At 47.4% G+C, this 18533-nt stretch overlaps 1 protein-coding gene across 4 annotated transcripts in view; it reads right to left on the reverse strand.

The window, feature by feature from the left end:
• Window positions 1-18533, reverse strand: part of CTIF (cap binding complex dependent translation initiation factor) — a 125973-nt gene that overhangs the window by 46722 nt on the left and 60718 nt on the right. For all 4 annotated transcript variants that reach the window (XM_030467293.1, XM_030467292.1, XM_030467291.1 and 1 more), the window contains one exon: window positions 1152-1584. In XM_030467293.1, the coding sequence (XP_030323153.1) occupies window positions 1152-1584 (433 nt within the window). The remainder of the gene's footprint in view (window positions 1-1151; window positions 1585-18533) is intronic.

The raw sequence follows: 18533 nt of genomic DNA on the forward strand, positions 1-18533 counted from the left end.
CTTAGTACTTCTTTTTGACATTTAATTATGCATTTTTCCCTTTTCCCCAGCCCAAGGCACACATACTGCTTATTCTTGTCTGCTCCCTCCCCATCTTCCAGTTCAACACAAACCCTTCAACACAAACCTCTAGCAATTTTTTTGGACAACCCTAGTGCCAGCTGGCACTTGGAGTCATCCAAAACTCACATCAGAAGATTGGCTGTGTTGCCTAAGGCCACCTAAGAGTGGGTCCATATGTGATGTCTTTCTTATAAGACCATAAATTGACCGGGTGGGCATTAAAATGAATTTTCTGAGAGTTTCTACAGTGCTTCCATCGCTTTAAAGAACAACAAAAAAAAACCCAACTAAAAAATAAAATCTCTTCCTCCCCCTCAAGCCACACCCAGAAATAGTAAATGCACATTTCCAACATGCACTTCAGTGGAATCATCTATATTCAAGTTATTTTTGGAAATCTCATTGGTGAAAGTCTCATGGAAGAATTCTGCACCCTGACAAAAGAATCTCAAGAGAAAGAATCTGAGTTTTTACAAGGGGGAGCATGGAGATATCAGCTCCAAGTTCCTCAGAAAGCTGAAAACTGGTTCCAAAAAGGACTTCTCCTCCCCCACTTGCATACAATAGTTTTGTTATTGTTGGGATGTTGGAAGGAAGGGGGAAAAATAAGGGCGTTTCAATTCATAGCTGAGATAAATGGATATCAACTTTTAAGTAGCTGACTCCAAGTGTTCAGCCCTCAAAAGTCAAAGCTCTGTAATTGTGGAGGGAAATTGCCTTTTTTTTAAAAAAACACTTTGCAAAGTGGATGAGCTCTGCAGACCATTTAGGATCAAGCATTAGGGAAGGAGAGCCCACCTGTGGACCAGCCTTCCCCAAGGAACAGGGAGAGTTCCCAGCCCTTCTTGGAGAAGTCAGCCTGGTAGCAACCTCAACCAAGAAGTCAATCTGAGAGCCATAGCTTTGTGTCAATAAAAGACCTCCTGAAGAAGCAGGAGTGTTGACACTGGGAGATTAAGTTGGGTGCATTCATGGAAAGGTCCCTTAAGCCCACCCCAACCTTTTTATGGAGAATGGCCAAGAGCCAAACTCTTAGAAAACCAAAGAAAAACCAAAAAACCCTCGGTTTTGCCCTAAGAAATAGATACCTTTTCTTTTAGCCTCCTCCTCAGCCTGTCTTTGGAAGACTGAAGCAAATTGATCTTGGGCCTCTCCCCGTGAATAATGTCTTTCCTCTTGGTCTCTGACTCCTGGGGGTACTGCTGGGACTGCTTCTCCACAGCTTCCTGCCCTCGGGGAGTCTCCATGGGAATGTGCACCGTGCCGACGGCGGTGTCCTCGATTTTCAAATTCTCAGTCTCTTTGGCATTTCTGTGAGTTTCTTTGTCACTGGGGGAGTGTTTCTGGTTGTGGTGCCATCTCCTGTTCTGGCTGTAGCCATGGTGGCCCGTCCTACCTGAGGAGTGAGGGGCTTGGCCTCCTTGGTAGACCTTCTGGTGGTCCCTGTTGTGTTTGGTGCCACCTTGCTGATGATCTGTGTGCTGCTGAGGCTTGTTCCCACCAGGAAGTCTTTGCTGTCTCCTGGAAAGCCAAAGGAAGTTCTTTAGCACACCCTTCCCCTTGTGGAAAAGTTTTTGGTCAACACATCTACCCTACCCAAAACCCCTCAGCCTTGGTAGGTAGACACTGTGGGTCTCCCTAACACAAAAGAAGAGGCCATTTTGGGGTATCTGCCATAGCCTAGGACCAACTCATGCTAAAGAGCCAGTTTTTGGGTATCTAACACAGCCTAGGACCAACTCATGCTGAAGAGACAGTTTTTGGGTATCTAACACAGCCTTGGACCAACTCATGCTAAAGAGCAAGTTTTTGGGTGTCTAACACAGCCTTGGACCAGCTCATGCTGAAGAGACAGTTTTTGGGTATCTAACACAGCCTTGGACCAGCTCATGCTGAAGAGACAGTTTTTGGGTATCTAACACAGCCTTGGACCAGCTCATGCTGAAGAGACAATTTTTGGGCACCTAACTCAGCCTTGGACCAACTCATGGGGCTGAAACTCTTCCAGTAACAGCTGAGATCTCCCATGAACAGTGAGACAACGTGTCCTTGGTTCCTAGGAAAATCTCTCCCATGCTTCTGTGGTTTTTTTGTTGGTTCCACACTAAACCAGGGAAGAGCTGGTTAGTCCCAGCTCAGCAGCAGGGAAGTCAGGCAAGAAATATTTATTTTTTTTCTGAAGACCTAAGGAGCTCTTGATCTGCTTGGCCTGCAGCATTGCTCACAGTACCAGGAATTTCTTAGTGGAAAAGGAGAAAAAGAAAACAAAAGGCTAAAAAGCAAATTACTGAGTAAAAACAGTGCCCAAACCCAATGGTTTTGTTTGGTCTTTCTGCATATATGTGCTTCACCATTGCTACATGAGGAGAGGATGTGTGCATGGGTGAAGAAGCTGAGGACCATGCTTGGCTGCAGCAGCACAGGGAGCCAGGACCATTACCTGGAGACAGAGGAGTGGGTGAATATGGCTCCAAGTGGACAGCATGGAAATGCAACAAGGATAAAGAGTAGGAATTGCTCTCAAATGGCTTGCTCAGGAGGCTGCAGAGGCTCTGAAAGGGTGTGCTAGCTCCTGTGTGCTGACCACTACAGGTAGCCAAGATGGCAGGTCCTCAAAAAAACCATTGGTTGGATGGAAGAAATGTTTTGGCAGCCTCAGGCATTACAGAATTCCACAGGGGCTTTCCTGGGTGGAGAAGGCAGAGCCAGATTGCCAGCATCAATGAAGAAATTATTTTCTGGGAGGGTGCTGAGCCCCTGTGCCAGGTTTCCCAGAGAAGCTGTGGCTGCCCCATCCCTGGCAGTGTCTCAGGTCAGGTTGGATGGGGCTTGGAGCAACCTGGGCTGGTGGGAGGTGTCTCTGACCATGAAAAGGGGTTGGAAATAGATGATCTTAAGGTTGCTTCCAACCCAAACCATTCTATGAGTCTATGACCAAGAACACAATTACAATACGCTCTTCGTATCATCTGCCTCCACCTGGGATGACAGCAGCAGCTCCCTGACTGCTTGCTGCCTGTTTCAGACTCAGTATTGGCTCTGAGAGCACACTGGGATGCTCCAGCCCTCATCTCCTTACCTGGGAGCAGCTCTGGAGCTTCACAAGGGACCCCTCCCCACCATCATCCCTCAAAGCACCAAAACAACCACAACGGCTGCAGTGACCCCACTGGTTTGCACCCATCAGAACTCAGCCCCATCCCTCACCCCAGGCCCCCACTTCCATCACCAGCAGCATTTTTTTTTTTTTTTAAAGCCACCACAGAGCAATTCCTTTGATTTTCATCACCCTCAGGGCTGGAGGACCATTGACAAATCCATTTCAATGGTCAGTGGCCAAACAGGCTCCAACCTTGGCTGCCAAAGCCATCTGCTCATCAAACGTGTGTTCCTTGGCATCCCTACGAGTTCAAACCCTCTTTCCCCAGGCCAACTGGCTCTTCCCCATCCAAAAAAACATCCCAAGGGCTCGTGTTTGGCCAAGGCAGGACCCAGAGCCTTGCTCATGGTGGCAGCAGAAGGAATTTGTCTTTCGTCTCAGCCCACCGGATCTGGTTTGCTGAGATTTTTTTATTATTTTTTTTTTTATTTTTAAATAAAAACAAGCTGGATGGCAGGGAATTAAAACAAAACAAAAAACAAACAAACAAACAAACAAACAAAAAACCAAAAAACAAAAAAAAAAAACCCAAAAAAAACCAAAAAGGAGATGGGGGAAGCTTTCCTGTTTGCTGAAGCTTACAAGCATTTTATGAGGACAGATTCTCCACATCAAGTTTTCCTGGCGTTTCTGTGTTTCCTCTCAGTAATGCCATCACAGAAACCACTTGGTAAAGAGCAAAGCTTCTGGAAAGAGGAATGTCAAAATAAAAGTTGGTTACCACCCTTATCTAGTACCCATCCCTAAGCCTGGGAAGGGGGGGAAGAGTTTTGCTGATATCACTCAGCGTTTGCTTTCTGTGGTTTTGCTTGGAGTTTAAGTGAGTTTAACCCTTTGGTTGCTCTCCCAGATTTTGCTTTGAAGCCAGAACAGAGCTGCTGCTGTACTGAAGTTGCAAATATTTCAGAGGAATAACAAAAGCTGCAGCTTTAATTTAAGCAGAGGGAAGAAGGCAAAATGTCTTGGAAATGAGCTGGGAACCAAGCTCTGCTGTCAAGTCCTGCAAGAAATGCATGAGGGGACATTTATTTCCTAAAGACACAATGAGATTCTAAACCAGGCTGTTTCTAATTAAGGTTTTAAGATTGGAAAAAAAAAAAAAAGACCCACAACAAAAACACCACCCCCCCCCCCCACAAAAAAAAAAAGAAAAAAAAAACCAACACAAAAAAACCACTTAAGCCAACGTGGAATGTGCAAGATTAAGTTTGGGGGTTTTCCAACAAGACAGGGAGAGGGGAGGCAACTCCATCCCCATCCAGGGCTGCTGAAAAGCAACATCCCCATTGGCAAAGGAAATGCAAACTGAAGTTCTGCAGCCGTTGACCACAGGAGAGAAAACACCAGAGTTAAACAAATATGGCAAAGAAAAAAAAAATATGTTAAAATGCAAGAAATAAAAGGCAAAGGAAGGAGAATGGCAAACAAGAAGCAACGGCCGTGACTTGGCAGCAGGCAGGGGGCTAGAGGATCATCCAGCATTCAGGAAAAGCCTCCTTGCCTGCTTTTATCTTCCCAACATGAAGAAGAAAAGCCAAGAAGGAACAGGACTCTGCAGCCAAGAAGAGACAAAGGAGGGAGAAGGGGGGCCCAGACCTTAAAGCTGGGGAGGTTGGGATGGCCCATCCTTGTTCTAAGGTGTCACCAAGGTGCTGGGGGCATGGAGAAGCCCCAGAAAGGGCAAGCTGGGGACCTGGGTAACTCTACCACACATACCAGCTGAGGGTTGGGTTGATGGAAACTACCCCATGCTTGCTTAAGATGGTGGGATGGGGTGGACCTGCCAAGCTTAGGGCACCAGCCCATATAGGAATCCCAGCCCAGGGTTTTAGCAGTGATTTAGGGTGTCATCTGCTGCTTCAGTCCACAGCAACATCTTCAAGAAGAAGTCACCCCAGAAAAATGTTGCAGAAATCCTTCTTCTGCCCCTCTCTGCTCATCCTTTGCTGTAGGTTGCCTCAGGGACACACACCCCACTTTAGCTACAAGAAGAAATATCCAGACAGCACACCACTCCCTCACCTCCTGACTCCATTTAAACATTAAAGAACTAATTTCACCTCAAAGGCCACATCCTGAGCCAGCTCAAGACATCCCCTGACTTCAGCAGGCCCAAGGATTTGGCCATCAGTCAACACAGAAACTACAAGAGATGCTCAGGAGTCACAAAGGAACTGCAGAGGGGGAGACACTCAGGGTCACCACGTTGGGAACAGGGCAGTAACATTTTTGCCATCATTTCCCCATTCTTTTTTTTTTTTCTTTTTTTTCTTTCAATTATTTATTTCATTGCCTAAATGAGAGACCCTTCAACAGAATTTTGATGTGACAAATGCCTGCTCTTGCTGGAGGAGCCTACACAAAGCAATCTAAGGCTTCAGCTGTCTGGGTGATTATCAGCCTACGTGCTCTGAAATATGGGATCCCTGCAGTTTTTGACGACGTCGTTGGCTCCCAAGGAAAGGAGCTGGAAGGCACAAGGCTGGGGAAAATAACTCCAGACACGTGGACAGCTGTGGTCTAAAACCACAGTTGCTCTCTCCTGTCAGCTCTGCTCATACCCTGGAGTGAGTCAAGTCCTCTGAGGGCTGCTACCACTTGTCTGGCATGTGGAGAGCCAGAGGACAACAAGAGGTTACATTCTCCAAGTGGCTGCATGGACATTTGGTTAGGAAGTCCCTGCAAATGTCAAGAAGAAAGGAGCTACATCACCAAAAGCACTTGAGACATTTACCCCATGGTGCAGAGTACCCCTTCCAGCCAAACAGATGGAGATCCCATCCTGTGGGCTCAGGGTGTTCTGGATCTCTTGGTTTTTGCTTTTGAAGAACCTACCTGGAGTGAAGAACCTACACCCTGACTCTACCTGGAGTGTTAGGGCCAGCTCTGGAGGTCCCAGAATGGGAAAGACATGGAGATGCTGGAGTGAGTCCAGAGGAGGTCACAAAAATGATGAGAGAGCTGTGAAGATGGGCTCAGAGAGTTGAGGCTGGAGAAGAAAAAGGCTCTAGGGAGACCTTAGAGCATCTTCCAGTGCCTGAAGGGGCTCCAGGAAAGCTGGGGAGGGACTTCTTTGTAGGCCCTATTTTATAGTATGAGGGGTGATGGTTTTAGGCTAAGAGTAACTCAGATATTAGGAAGAAACTGGATGCAGAGCTGGGCTCTATGGGACCTTCCATCATCCATGAGGACTCCAGCTCCCACTTATCCCTCAAAGCTGGAGGAGCAGAGTACCCTCAAGGCATGCAGTGACAGCCCCTGCAAATGGAGGAGTGGTGGGGCTGGCTCCTGGGGTTGAAGGGCCATCTTTCTCCCACCTTCTTCTTGAAAATCCCACAGAAATGCCCAAGTGAGAGGGAGGGAAATTAAAGAAACCTCTTTGAGTCTCCACTGAAAGAGCTGAATCCATTCTCCATTCCAGAGATGGACAGGGACTGGGTTCTTCTGCTGTCCTGGGATATCTAACCTGTAAAAGGGCAGGAAGAAGCAAAGTCCTCTGAAACATCTCCAATTTCTCCAAGCCCAGCCTCTCTGAACTAAGAATATTCCATCTGCTTGAGTGATGCAGCTCCACAAATATCCAGACTGGCACCCCCAAGCAGGTGCTACTGGAGGGGTTTGGGCATAGTAGTGCTGCTGTGGTCAAAAATGCCCATCACTGCTTGCTTTGGACACCTAAAGGACATTGTGGTCCAAACTTGAGGGCTTGAAGGATCCCAAATAGGAGCTGGTAGTATTTTATGGCATCTAAAACCAGTCCTGATGGTCTAATTCTGTCCTGGAAGGTCAACGGGGATTTTGCTATGAATATAATGAGGGGAAAGGTCTGGATTTCTATTCTAGAAGCCCCATTTCCTCCCAGATTATTCCTCACCAAGCCTGCCTCCAGCGAAGGCACTCTGATGTAGGGTGAGAACTCAAAGTTGCCTGGGTGAAGGGAGCATCCCAGTCCAGGCATGGCCATTTTCTATCCTCACTATGACTGAGAGCGGGAAACACTCGAATAAGCTTGACAGGTCCACTCAATTTAATCAAAAACCTCAAAACCCCTCAGCAAGCAACAACCACCAGCCCCACGGATGAAGACCACAGGACTTCTTTCCCTTTGGCTTTCGCTCTCAAACTGGTTTTGTTTGGCTCCAGTTTCATTTTTGTTTGCATTTTTCTCGGATGAGAAGGGAACAAGATGTCATGTTCACTCCTGAAAACAAAACTGAAAATGATTTACACATCTTTTAGGTCTTTCTGTCACTTGGGTTCCCATCTATCCTGGTGGATGGACAGGGCATTTGAGAAGAAAAAGGGGGGGATGGTTTCAAACTGGAAGAGGAGAGATTGAGATGAAACATTAGGAAGAAATTATTTATTATGAGGGTGGTCAGACCCTAGCCCAGGTCTCCCAGAGAGGTGGGAGATGCCCCATCCCTGGAACCATTCCAGGTCAGGTTGGATGGGGCTCTGAGCAACCTGATGCAGTTGCAGATGGCCCTGGGGTTGGACTGGATGGACCTGAAAGGTCCCTTCCCACCCATACTATTTGATGATTCTATGATTGAAGGACTTCACACAGAGACACCCAAGATGCTCATGCAATAACCCATCCAAAAAATGGCTGCAGGGTTGACATTTAGAATGGTTCAGCCTGGGATGCACTATGGGACAGTGGACTGATTGTGGTCTTTCCAAACTGAGAAACAGACCTGATTTCTCCCCATGCCTTTCTGCAGCATCACACCATTCACATCCACTGCTTCTCCCACCACTGTGATGGACACCCCAGAGCAGAGATGGCTCCCCTGGATGGAAAGGCCCCAGCAGAAAGTCCATTGGAACTGACTCAGATTGAAGAGCAAACTTTTCTACTGCTGAAGCCCAATGAAAAGCCCTCACATTCTGCAACACTTGGCTGCACGGGCTGCCTGAGTCAGCTCTTTTCTTCTGAAGCTTCATGGAAACGAAGCTTCAGGAGGAATTTAAGTAGCTGTTTTGCAAGAGCAGCTTGGGAAAGACATCCCAAGTACAGATGGCATGCGAGATAGCTCCAAAACAGCTCTTTTAAATGCTTTGCTGCATCTCCCACAAATCATTTGGGATGCTCAGTTGGAGGCTCTTCTAGCACAGAGCAGGCAACCAGCTAGGGAGACAACCCCCAGACTTCAAGGCTGACAGCCCAGACTGGTGTAGAAATCACGGCAGTGATTTCATGTAAAAACTGCTTGGACTTGGTCCTCTTCTTGAACTCCATTACTTGGAATTCTGGGGAATTGGGGTTTTTGGGGTTTTGGTTTTGTTTTATTCTTCGTGTACCGTAAACACGATTGCAAAAAAAAAAAAAAAAAAAAAAAACCAAACCAAAAACAAACCCAAAACCAACACAAAAATCATGGGGAGATTCAGTGATGAGGAATTGATTCCAGTGAAGTCAAAGGAGTTTCAGGCTGAAAGGCCACAGTACAAAAAGTTTCCCAAAAATCAGATGAGATCAAACACACACAGACTCTGGGCTCCGGGTAAGAACATGGAGCTGAATGAATTTAAATTCATCTTCTGCTGCTTTGGAATAAAAGAGCTTTTAGCTCAGACTCCAGGCTGCCTCCTTTAAAAATACACTCAGGCTTATCAGTTATCCCCAGATCTGATAATCCTCCAAGAGATATAAACTTTAAACCCATGCCAAGCCGTGCAGACACAGCCCACCACCACCCCTCCATGGTCCTGTCCCTCAAGACACATCCTAAATAGTAGGGATGAGCTCCCACCTGCTGCCTTTTTGTTCAGCTGTCTTCCTTTAGACCTCTGTGACTCTTTGACCTGCAGCAAGGAGGCATCCTTGGGTTTTTTCCACATCCTATTTATACCAGTGCTTTCTAGTGAAGAAATAAATGTCTTTCCCATAGAAGCTCTTAGGCAAGATCTGACAGGATCTCCTAACAGCTGCCCAGACATCTGAGATGGCCCCGAGTCAATGGCAAGCAATTACTTCCGACATGGAGATCTGGTAAAACAGCAAACCAAGGAGCAGAGATGCTCCAGATTGATGTGTGCCAGAAGCCTTTATCAAACACCATCCCAGACTGCTTTGGGTTGGAAGGGACCTTCAAGCTCATCCATTCCCAACCCCTTTCCATGGTCAGGGACACCTCCCACCAGCCCAGGTTGCTCCAAGCCCCATCCAACCTGACCTGAGACACTGCCAGGGATGGGGCAGCCACAGCTTCTCTGGGAAACCTGGCACAGGGGCTCAGCACCCTCACATTCAACAATTTCTTCCTCATCTCCAACCTCAATCTCCCCTTTCTCTCCAAGTTTTAACCCATTTCCCTTCTCCTCTCCCTACCCCCCCGTGTCCAAAGCCCTCCCCCAGCTTTCTTGGAGCCCCTTCAGATATTGGAAGGTTGCTCTGAGCTCACCTGGGAGCCTCCTCTTCTCCAGGCTGGGATATGAGCTTGATTTGAACCCTTGGATAAAGGTGGATTTATGAATCCTTTTGAGCCTCACACCAAAGAATTTCCTCCTAATATCTCACCTCAATCTCCCCTCTTTTAGCTTGAAACCCTTCCCCTTCCTCCCATCCCTCCATGTTCTCATCCCAAGTCCCTCCCCAGCTTTCCTGGAGCCCCTTCAGGCACTGGAAGGTGCTCTAAGCTCTCCCTGCAGCCTTCTCTTCTCCAGCCTCAACAACCCCAACTCTCTCAGCCTGGCTCCAGAGCTGCTCCAGCCCTCCCAGCATCTCCAGGGCCTCCTCTGGACTCACTCCAACAGCTCCATCTCCTTCTGGGCTTGGGGACCCCAGAACTGGACCCAGCACCCCAGTGGGGTCTCCCCAGAGTGGAGCAGAGGGGACAATCCCCTCCCTGGCCCTGCTGGGGATGCAGCCCAGGACAGGGCTGGTTTCTGGGCTACTAGATCATGTTGTTGGCTCGTGTTGAGCTTCTCCTCACCCAACACCCCCAAGTCCTTCTCCTCAGGGCTGCAGTATGCTGTAGTATTTAGAAGAGCTTTGGGAGCTAGGATGGATCTGGACACTGATTTATTGCAACCCAGTGAGAATCCTAAGCAGTTTCACAAATGTTTACCTAAGTCTGTCCCCATGTCAAAAGGAGAGTCATTTCCTCTTGCCTCCATTCCTACCTCCTCTCTCATGGTCTCCTGGATGTGCTGAGCTGTTCCAGGGGCTGAGCCACTCCAAAAATTTACTTTCCCTTGGCTGAGTCTCCACTCATCACTTTAGACAAGAACATGCTGCCTGGGGGAAGTTGGCTCACCTTCCCCAGCCCTATGTAGCTGTCACCTTTTGCTCGGGGTCCAGCACACCCCCCAGTTAAAATCAGAAAACTGGGATGACCCAGAGCATCTGCACAAGGCTGGGAATGGCTGGAACAATGTTAGTTTAAAGGAAAGAAAGCAAGCCCTTGTCTACTTGTGCCCTGGAGGCTGTCATGCTAAATAAAGACATTATCAGAGCAAGAGCAGATACTCAACGCCTTCATGCCTCTTGATGACCCCAGCACCTCCCAAATCAATCTAAAGACTCTTTCCCACAGATGCTCCCTTGGAGACAGACTGCTGTGTCTTTAGGAGGAATAAATGGAAACAAAACAGTTAACAAATAGCCAAAAATAGGGAGTAGTTAACCTTTTGTTGTTTCTTTTTTTTATCTTTTTTTTTTTTTTTTTTTTTTCTCTTTTAATGCGGAGATGAAAAAAAAAAAAATCCCTGGGTGATTTACATGCCAGCAGAGATATTAACTGCACATAATAGATGCAATATTTTTAATCCTAATATTTTGGGCTGAGACAAGAGAGGGAATGGAAAGTATTTGCAGTGCCTTGACTTCTTTATTTTGCAAACATCAGTTGCTAACTGGGGTCAGACAGAAATATTGTTTCTGCAACAAGAGCCCAAACAACTCAAGCTGGCAACTTCTTCATGCACTCACCATGCCAGGAGGCCCTGCAGAGCCTCAGCATGTTGCTCCCTCCCCAGGTCTCCAGGGCCAGCATCCCCAACTTGGACTTGGGGTTGTGGAGTCTCTATCCCTGGAGACATTCAAACCTCACCAGGACGTGTTCCTCTGTGATCCTGCCCTGGCAGGGGGGTTGAACTTGATGATCTTTTGAGGTGCCTTCCAACATTCTGAGATTCTGTGACTTGCAGGGAGAAGGAGAGAGTGGTAAATCCTCTCCTGTAGAGAGGGTGGCACCTTGGCACGGCCAAAAACTGGAAGTCACCACCCAAAACTTGCAGCCACACTATTGGAAGTGCTGCTGGGCTTCTTCAGATGGGTCAGGTTCTCTTGGAAGGACCTCGTGTGACACAGAGGGTGCCACAAAACCTTTTTTTTTGGCCTGTTGAAAGCACCAATCCTCTGATTGCCCTCAGCTCCAGCTAATTTTGGAGAGCAACCTGGCAGCAGAAAGCCCTGGGTGCTCATCCCAAGCGACCACCAACACTTCCATCTTCGAAGGATCGAAGGCAGGAGAAGGGAACAAGTCATTTCCCTTTATATTGACTCCAGCAACTGACAACAACCTCCACAAACTCCTGCTGGAAAACAAGGTGTAGATGGGATAAAGCCATTTCCATGAGGAACTGTGGTGGAAATACTCCACCAAGGAGGAAGGCATTTCAAGAACAACTCAGTTTCCTAGTGCAGAGGAACCTGCTGCTCTATTTCCTTCCCTCAGTTCTCAAACAGCCTCAGGTAGCCAGCTGTGTTTTGCACCAGGTGAAACCACAAACACAGCCTTGAAAAAATGGTCTCCTGGGTGAGGGGTTTCATGCACACAAGGATCTTGGTGGCTCCAAGGTCACCGTGAGGTCCAACCACAGCAGATCCCCTGGGCAGATTTTGACTGGACACAAGAGGAAAAATTTTTCCCCCTGAGGACAGTCAGACATTGGGATGGTCTCCCAGGGGATGTCGTGGATTCCCCCACTTGGGAAAGGTTGAAGTCTCAGCTCAATGGGGTGCTGAGACATCTCACATAAACAATAATTTTCGGAGGGTTGGACCAGGTGATCCTTGAAGTCCCTTCCAACCTGAGATTCTGTGATTCCCTCCTTTGTGCCTCAGGTTGCTTGCAGGGAAAGGAGAGATGCTGCAAGTCCTCTGCCAAAAAGCACTTGGAGGCTGGTGGTCAACAAAACACCACAGCACTGTTTCCTCTCTGTCTTTTTTCTCTGGGGACACCTCTTGCCTCTCTGTGACTCTTCCTACAGCTGACTGGTCCCACAGCACCCTACACCCCACCATGCAATAGGGATTTTCTTGCCAGGTCACATCCTCAGCTACCAAAGCAACAGCAAGATGACCAAGGTGCCCTGGGTGGAAGGACACAAAAATGATGAGAGAGCTGGAAGACCTCTGCTATGGAGAGAGAAAGAAAAAAGTTGGGGTTGTTCAGCCCAGAGAAGAGAAGGCTCCAGGGAGACCTTTCTGTGGCCTTTCAGGACTTCAAGGGGCCTAGAAGAAAGATGGGCACAGCCTATTTAGCAGGGCTTCTAGCAACAGGACAAGGGCTGATGAGTTTAAAGTAAAAGAAAGTGGATTCAGATTAAACAGAAGCAAAATTTTTTTTACATTGAGGGTGGGGAGACCCTGGCTCGGACTGCCCAGAGAGGTGGGAGATGCCCCATCCCTGGAACCATTCCAGGTCAGGTTGGATGGGGCTCTGAGCAACCTGATCCAGTTGGAGATATCCCAGGGGTTGGAGTGGATGGACTTGGAAGGTCCCTTCCCACCCAAACCATTCTGTGAGCAATTGTGGCCCCGTAGATCTTCAAATTATAAATCCCTGAAGATCACAGAATCATTTCAGTTGGAGAGGAACCTTAAAATCACTGAGTCCAACCATTCTGGGAAGCATCTTTACAGGCCTGGCCCATTCTCACACTCCTCCAGGCCACCAAGCCATCCTCCAGCACACCAAATTTCCAATTAAAACCTCCTGCCTCTCCACTGATGCTGGACAACACAGCAGCCATAATCCCAGGTGAGTTATACCCCAGCTGCATGGAGGGGTTGCAGAGTAGGATGCTCCACAGGTAGTGCCACCACCCAGCCCAAGTGATGGAATTCTTTAAGCCCCAGTAATGCAATCACCCAGCTGAGCCTTTTTAGGAACAAACCACCAAGACAATTTTGTCCTCCAGGGAGCTGGAGTTTGGAGAATTGATTTAGTGTAATAACTCCCAGGGGAAGAAATCAGGAGCTGTCTCTAAAATAATCTGTAACCAACCCCTGTGACCTGATGCCAACTCTGCCCAGGTATTTGGGGCAAGTACTGACTTGGGATTTTCATCTGTATGAATGTCTTATCCCTGAGGAACCTCATGGTGCAGAACCAGCACTCCAACAAAGATCTCTTCACCTTCTTCTCCAGGATCTTCACCTTCAATTGGTGCCACTTTCTTAGATGGTTCAGTTTTAGGTAGCCCTGCAAGGAACAAAGCCTTGGACAAAATGAGCCTTAAGGGATCCTTCCAACTCAAGATATTCTAGGATTCCTCTCTGATGCACCTTTAGCACAGCTGTTCCTGCATATTTGGCCTGTCCTTCACCACTGGTTCAAAACTTGTAGATTTTGAGCAGGACAGGGATTTTATTTTTACAGCATCTCTGCTTTAGGTGTTTGCAGCTGCCTAAAAGAGGGGTTTTTTACACTGTGATTGAGACTGATGCTCATGTTGCTCCTCATCACTGCAGCCAAATACACCACCAGACTTACTTTTGTCCCTAAAAAAAAATATAAGATTACAGGTTCTGAGCCTGCTCAGGAGATGAGTAGCTTTTCACAGCCACCATTACACTGGCCCAGCTCCTCTGTGCCCTGCTCAGCATGGATGGCAGTGACATCAGTGGGATTTGATGAACTTTAAGGTCTTTTCCAACCAAAATGATTCTGTGATTCCCTCTCCAGAGGGTTTGGGATCTTCCCTCTGCACCCCCAAAAAGTCTCCATGGTGGCTGCAGGAGGGCACAGAGGAGACAGGAGCATAAATAAGGTGGAGGATGAAAACCTGATTTCCAGTTGCTCCTTCAGGGGTTCAGCTCTGTGGGTTGTTAAACCTGCTTAATTTGACTTGGAAATCCTAGGAAAAGGGTGTTCCAACCTTCCCAGCTCCTTCCCTTCCTCCCTCTTCTGTTTCAACACCATTTGTTGAGTTCAGTAAATGCCCAGCAAATCACTTTGCTCCACGTTCCTTTTCACCCCCTCCATCCAAAACCCATCCAGCTTGGAACAGCACTTGGGAGCTAAAATAAAGCCTGGAGATTGTTGCTTTCTGCAATAAACATCCTCTCCTCTTTTGCAAAAGCCCTCAGTGAATGACCCTGGGAAGAACAAAAGACATTTCTGTATTGTTTTTAAGCCTTCTTCCTCTTTGAAAGCCTCAATTAAAACGGTGAAAAAGCAAACGGGTCACCACTAAACTCTGTAATTATGAACTCATCTCTATTCACTCACCCAGCAGGAGAGCTTTGTCCCCATGACCTCCAAGAAGGGGCTTCCAAGGCTTTTCTTTTTTTTTCTTGCAGGCTTTTGCAGCCTTAAAAGGGACACATTGGTGTCAGCCCTCAAACACGTTCACCTTCCCTCAAAATAACTTGGAAGAGCTGAAAATCCAGGGTGAGGGCCACTCCTGGGACTATTTTTATTTGCGAAAAGGAGCCCTAGAGCTGGCCATGAATAGATCAGCATGGGAGCAGCTCTGGAAATAGTGCAAATGTCAAGACAGAGGGAAAAATTGCATGAGGATGGGCTGTGAGCTTATTGGAGAGTTTTCTAATAAATACCTCTACTAAATACACAGTCCTCAGTGATTCTGGGGGCTTCTCAGTAAGCTTTCAAGATCAAAATCTACCTGGCCCAAAGAGGATGTGGGAAACTGCCATCCCAAGCCCTTTTCTTGCCCACGTGATGCAAGGGTGGAGATTTCTTTTGGTGAAGTCCTGCTGAGAGAGTGGCTTGCAAGCAAAAAAAAATTGGGACAACTTGGTTATACACATGTGTGAGTGTATATACACCTATTTTTAAGTAGAGAGAGAAACATAAGAGAGAAAACCAATTCTTTTGTAGGAGATAAAACAGTGGATGAGAAGATCAGAGAATCCCAGACTGGTTTGGGTTAGAAGGGACATCAAAGCTCATCCATTCCCAACCCTTTTCCATGGTCAGGGACACCTCCCACCAGCCCAGGTTGCTCCAAGCCCCATCCAACCTGACCTGAGACACTGCCAGGGATGGGGCAGCCACAGCTTCTCTGGGAAACCTGGCACAGCACCATCAAATTAAACAATTTCCTCCTAATATCTCATCTCAACCTCCCCTCTTTCAGTTTAAAGTCATTACCCTTTGTCATATAGCAGATGATGCCTGTGAACTTAGATTATAATAATAAAATCACATAATTGTTCTAGTTGGAAGGATCTTGAAGATCACCCAGTCCAACCCTTAACCCAGCACTGCCAAGGCCACCACTGCCCCGTGGCCCTCAGCACCACATCTCCAGGGCTTGGAAATCCCTCCAGGAATGATGGGGACTCCAGGCCCTGCCAACCCTTGCCAGGGAGAAATTGTTTCCCAGCTCCAACCTAAACCTCCCCTAAAGGCTCAGTGGAGGGTTAGGAGATGCCACCTGTCCCCATGGGGTCCTGAGCTTGCTGGGCCACCCTGAGCTCTGCAGCCTCTGCACTTGGCTCTGGAGTGGCTCTGAGCACAGTTCCACTTGGAGGGATCTCATCAGGCTCTGCAGAGAGTCACACAATCCTTGGGCTTGGAAAAAAACCTTGGAGAGCATCAACTCCAACCCTTAACCCAGCACTGCCAAGGCCACCACTGCCCCATGGCCCTCAGCACCACATCTCCAGGCCTTGGAAATCCCTCCAGGAATGATGGGGACTCCAGCCCTGCCCTGGGCAGCCTGGGCCAGGCCTTGACAAACATTTTAGGGGAGAAATCATATATACAATGAATGCAGAAGGGCAGGTTTTCACATAAAATAAATCACCCTTTAAGCAAGAGCTAGACTACAACTTTAAAATTCACACCCAGGCCTACAAGCCACACTTTTTTAGGGTTATTCCTGAGCCCTCCCATGATTTCACATGACCTTGACACAAACCTAAGCATCAGTATTTCTTTTCTCTTAATATTTAGGACCAAATCCCAAGCAGCACACATACAACCCCAACACAGCTTAGGCAGATCTGAAGACCCTACACTTCTTATTCAATTCCCCAAAACCCACCCACATCCAAGGGTTTGAGTCAGCTCAGTTTGTCTGAAATGGATGCCTCAAAGGTAACACTTGCCATGCACACCCTGGAATGCCACCACCTCCAGTTCAACCAGTTCCTCCCAGATCCATGAACAGGGTATCCACCCAGAAGCTCCCTTCTTGAAGAAACCTTCTAGAAGAAGCTGCAAAGTGTTCACTGAAGGGAAAATGAGTTACAGGTTCTATCAGGAGTTGGCTATGCCTTGAGGCTTAAACCCTTCCACCTGTGGTGACAACAAGATAAAAAAAAAACAAACCAATTATTCACTTTCACCAAGGTTGCTGAAGCACCAGGAACTAGTGGGAAGTCCTACTCATTAGCCAGCTTGGTTGGGAGACCTCCATGGGGTCTACCCACCCAGCTGATGGATATTCTGGCCAGTGAAGCCACAAGAAGGGGTCAAATGAAATTCGGGTGAGGGATCTTGGCAGCCAGGGGCATCTTCCAGCTTCAGACACCAAAAAATATCATGAAAAGCATGGTCTGACATGGAGACTGCTGCCCCAAAGCTTCTCCAGAAGTGCCAACACTCCTGTATGCAAAAGCCCCAATGGAAACCTTCTTTTCCTTGGCTGAGATTTCCCCTCCAAGAGATGGGAAAGAATGGGATGCCCAGTCCCAAGCCTTTGTTTTTGCTGAAGAGGGCCCAGAAACAAATCCCCATCCCAAAGCTTCCTGCAGGATGAGGTGTTTTGGCTCAACTCCTCCCATAGCTCTTTGTTTTTCAGACTTCCTTGGTTCTGGTCAACATGGGAAGGCAAAATAAAGCAAGGAAACCTGGTCTTGTGTAAGATGGGCAGTCTCATTTTTCTTCTCTGGAGGCCAGAAGATCTCCTTGAGAAGCTTCCCAGGGCTCCCCAAGCACCCCTGATTGAGAACTTTGGGAATTGCACCAAGGGAAAGGGAATTCTCCCTCTTCTCCACACAGCACTGGATTGCTGTAGGGTTGCTGGAGAAGGACTGCTACCAAAGTGCCAGAAAGTGTGCTCAAATTGCATAAATTTAGGTGTCTGCCACCACAGAGGTCAAATGTGAGGTGGGGATCCATTCTCCTTGCATGGATTTCTCCTTGCATGGATTTTCCTAGGAGAATTTCATGCACCTGAAATGGAGGTGAAGCCAAACAACCCCTGGTAAAGGTGGGAACTGAAATGAGGTCTCCCAGGTCCCCCACCAAGGCCTTGGTCACAAAAGTGGTTGCTTGCACCATGATGCTTAAAAAAGATTTGAGTTTTGATGGAATCTGATGACCCTCCACCATCACCACACACTGGATTTTGGGCTGGAGCAGTTCTTTTGCTTTTTGTGATGTAACATCATAAGACCCTGAGCTTATCCAGCAGTCCATTCCATTTCTACTGAGGTTTCATAACAGTCAAATGTTTGGCCAGTGGCACATAAAGTCTTTCAATCAGCTGCAGGGATGGAGAAAAACAACCTGGGAAAAAAAAAAACCAAACAAAACACTACCCAAAAAGCCTCCTGATGCCACGAAGTCTACTTGGCAATTCAGGTTAAATTTAGTCTGAAGGACAGGGGTCACTTCAGTCACCAAAATAATTAAGAAGAAGAAGAAGAAGAAAAAAAAAGGAATAAAAAGTCTTGTGTTGTGGAGTTTTTAGGTAATGACAAAGCTGTCCTCAATACAGAGGTGGCAACCTTGCAGCTGGGAAATGCACCCAGCTCTCTCTTGGCATGCAAAAAAAAAAAATAATAATAATAATTAGGAACAATGAGAGGAAAGGATTAAATTTGCTTAGATGAGTATCTTTTAACCCTTCTGCCCCAGGCCTTTAATTACACACCCAAGGAGGACCCAGCCGAGCCAGAGAATGGTGGTGGGCACTCATCTCCTGATGATGTGGATCATGACCTGTTCAACTCCCCAAGGTTTCTTTTTGTCTCTTTCCATCAGTCTTGAGCACACACAGCCCTCCAAACTTTCCAGAGGCATATTCCTTCTCCTTCTCCTTCTCCTTCTCCTTCTCCTTCTCCTTCTCCTTCTCCTTCTCCTTCTCCTTCTCCTTC

The sequence above is a fragment of the Calypte anna genome, chromosome Z, assembly GCF_003957555.1.
Source record: "Calypte anna isolate BGI_N300 chromosome Z, bCalAnn1_v1.p, whole genome shotgun sequence".
Taxonomy (NCBI): Eukaryota; Metazoa; Chordata; class Aves; order Apodiformes; family Trochilidae; genus Calypte; species Calypte anna.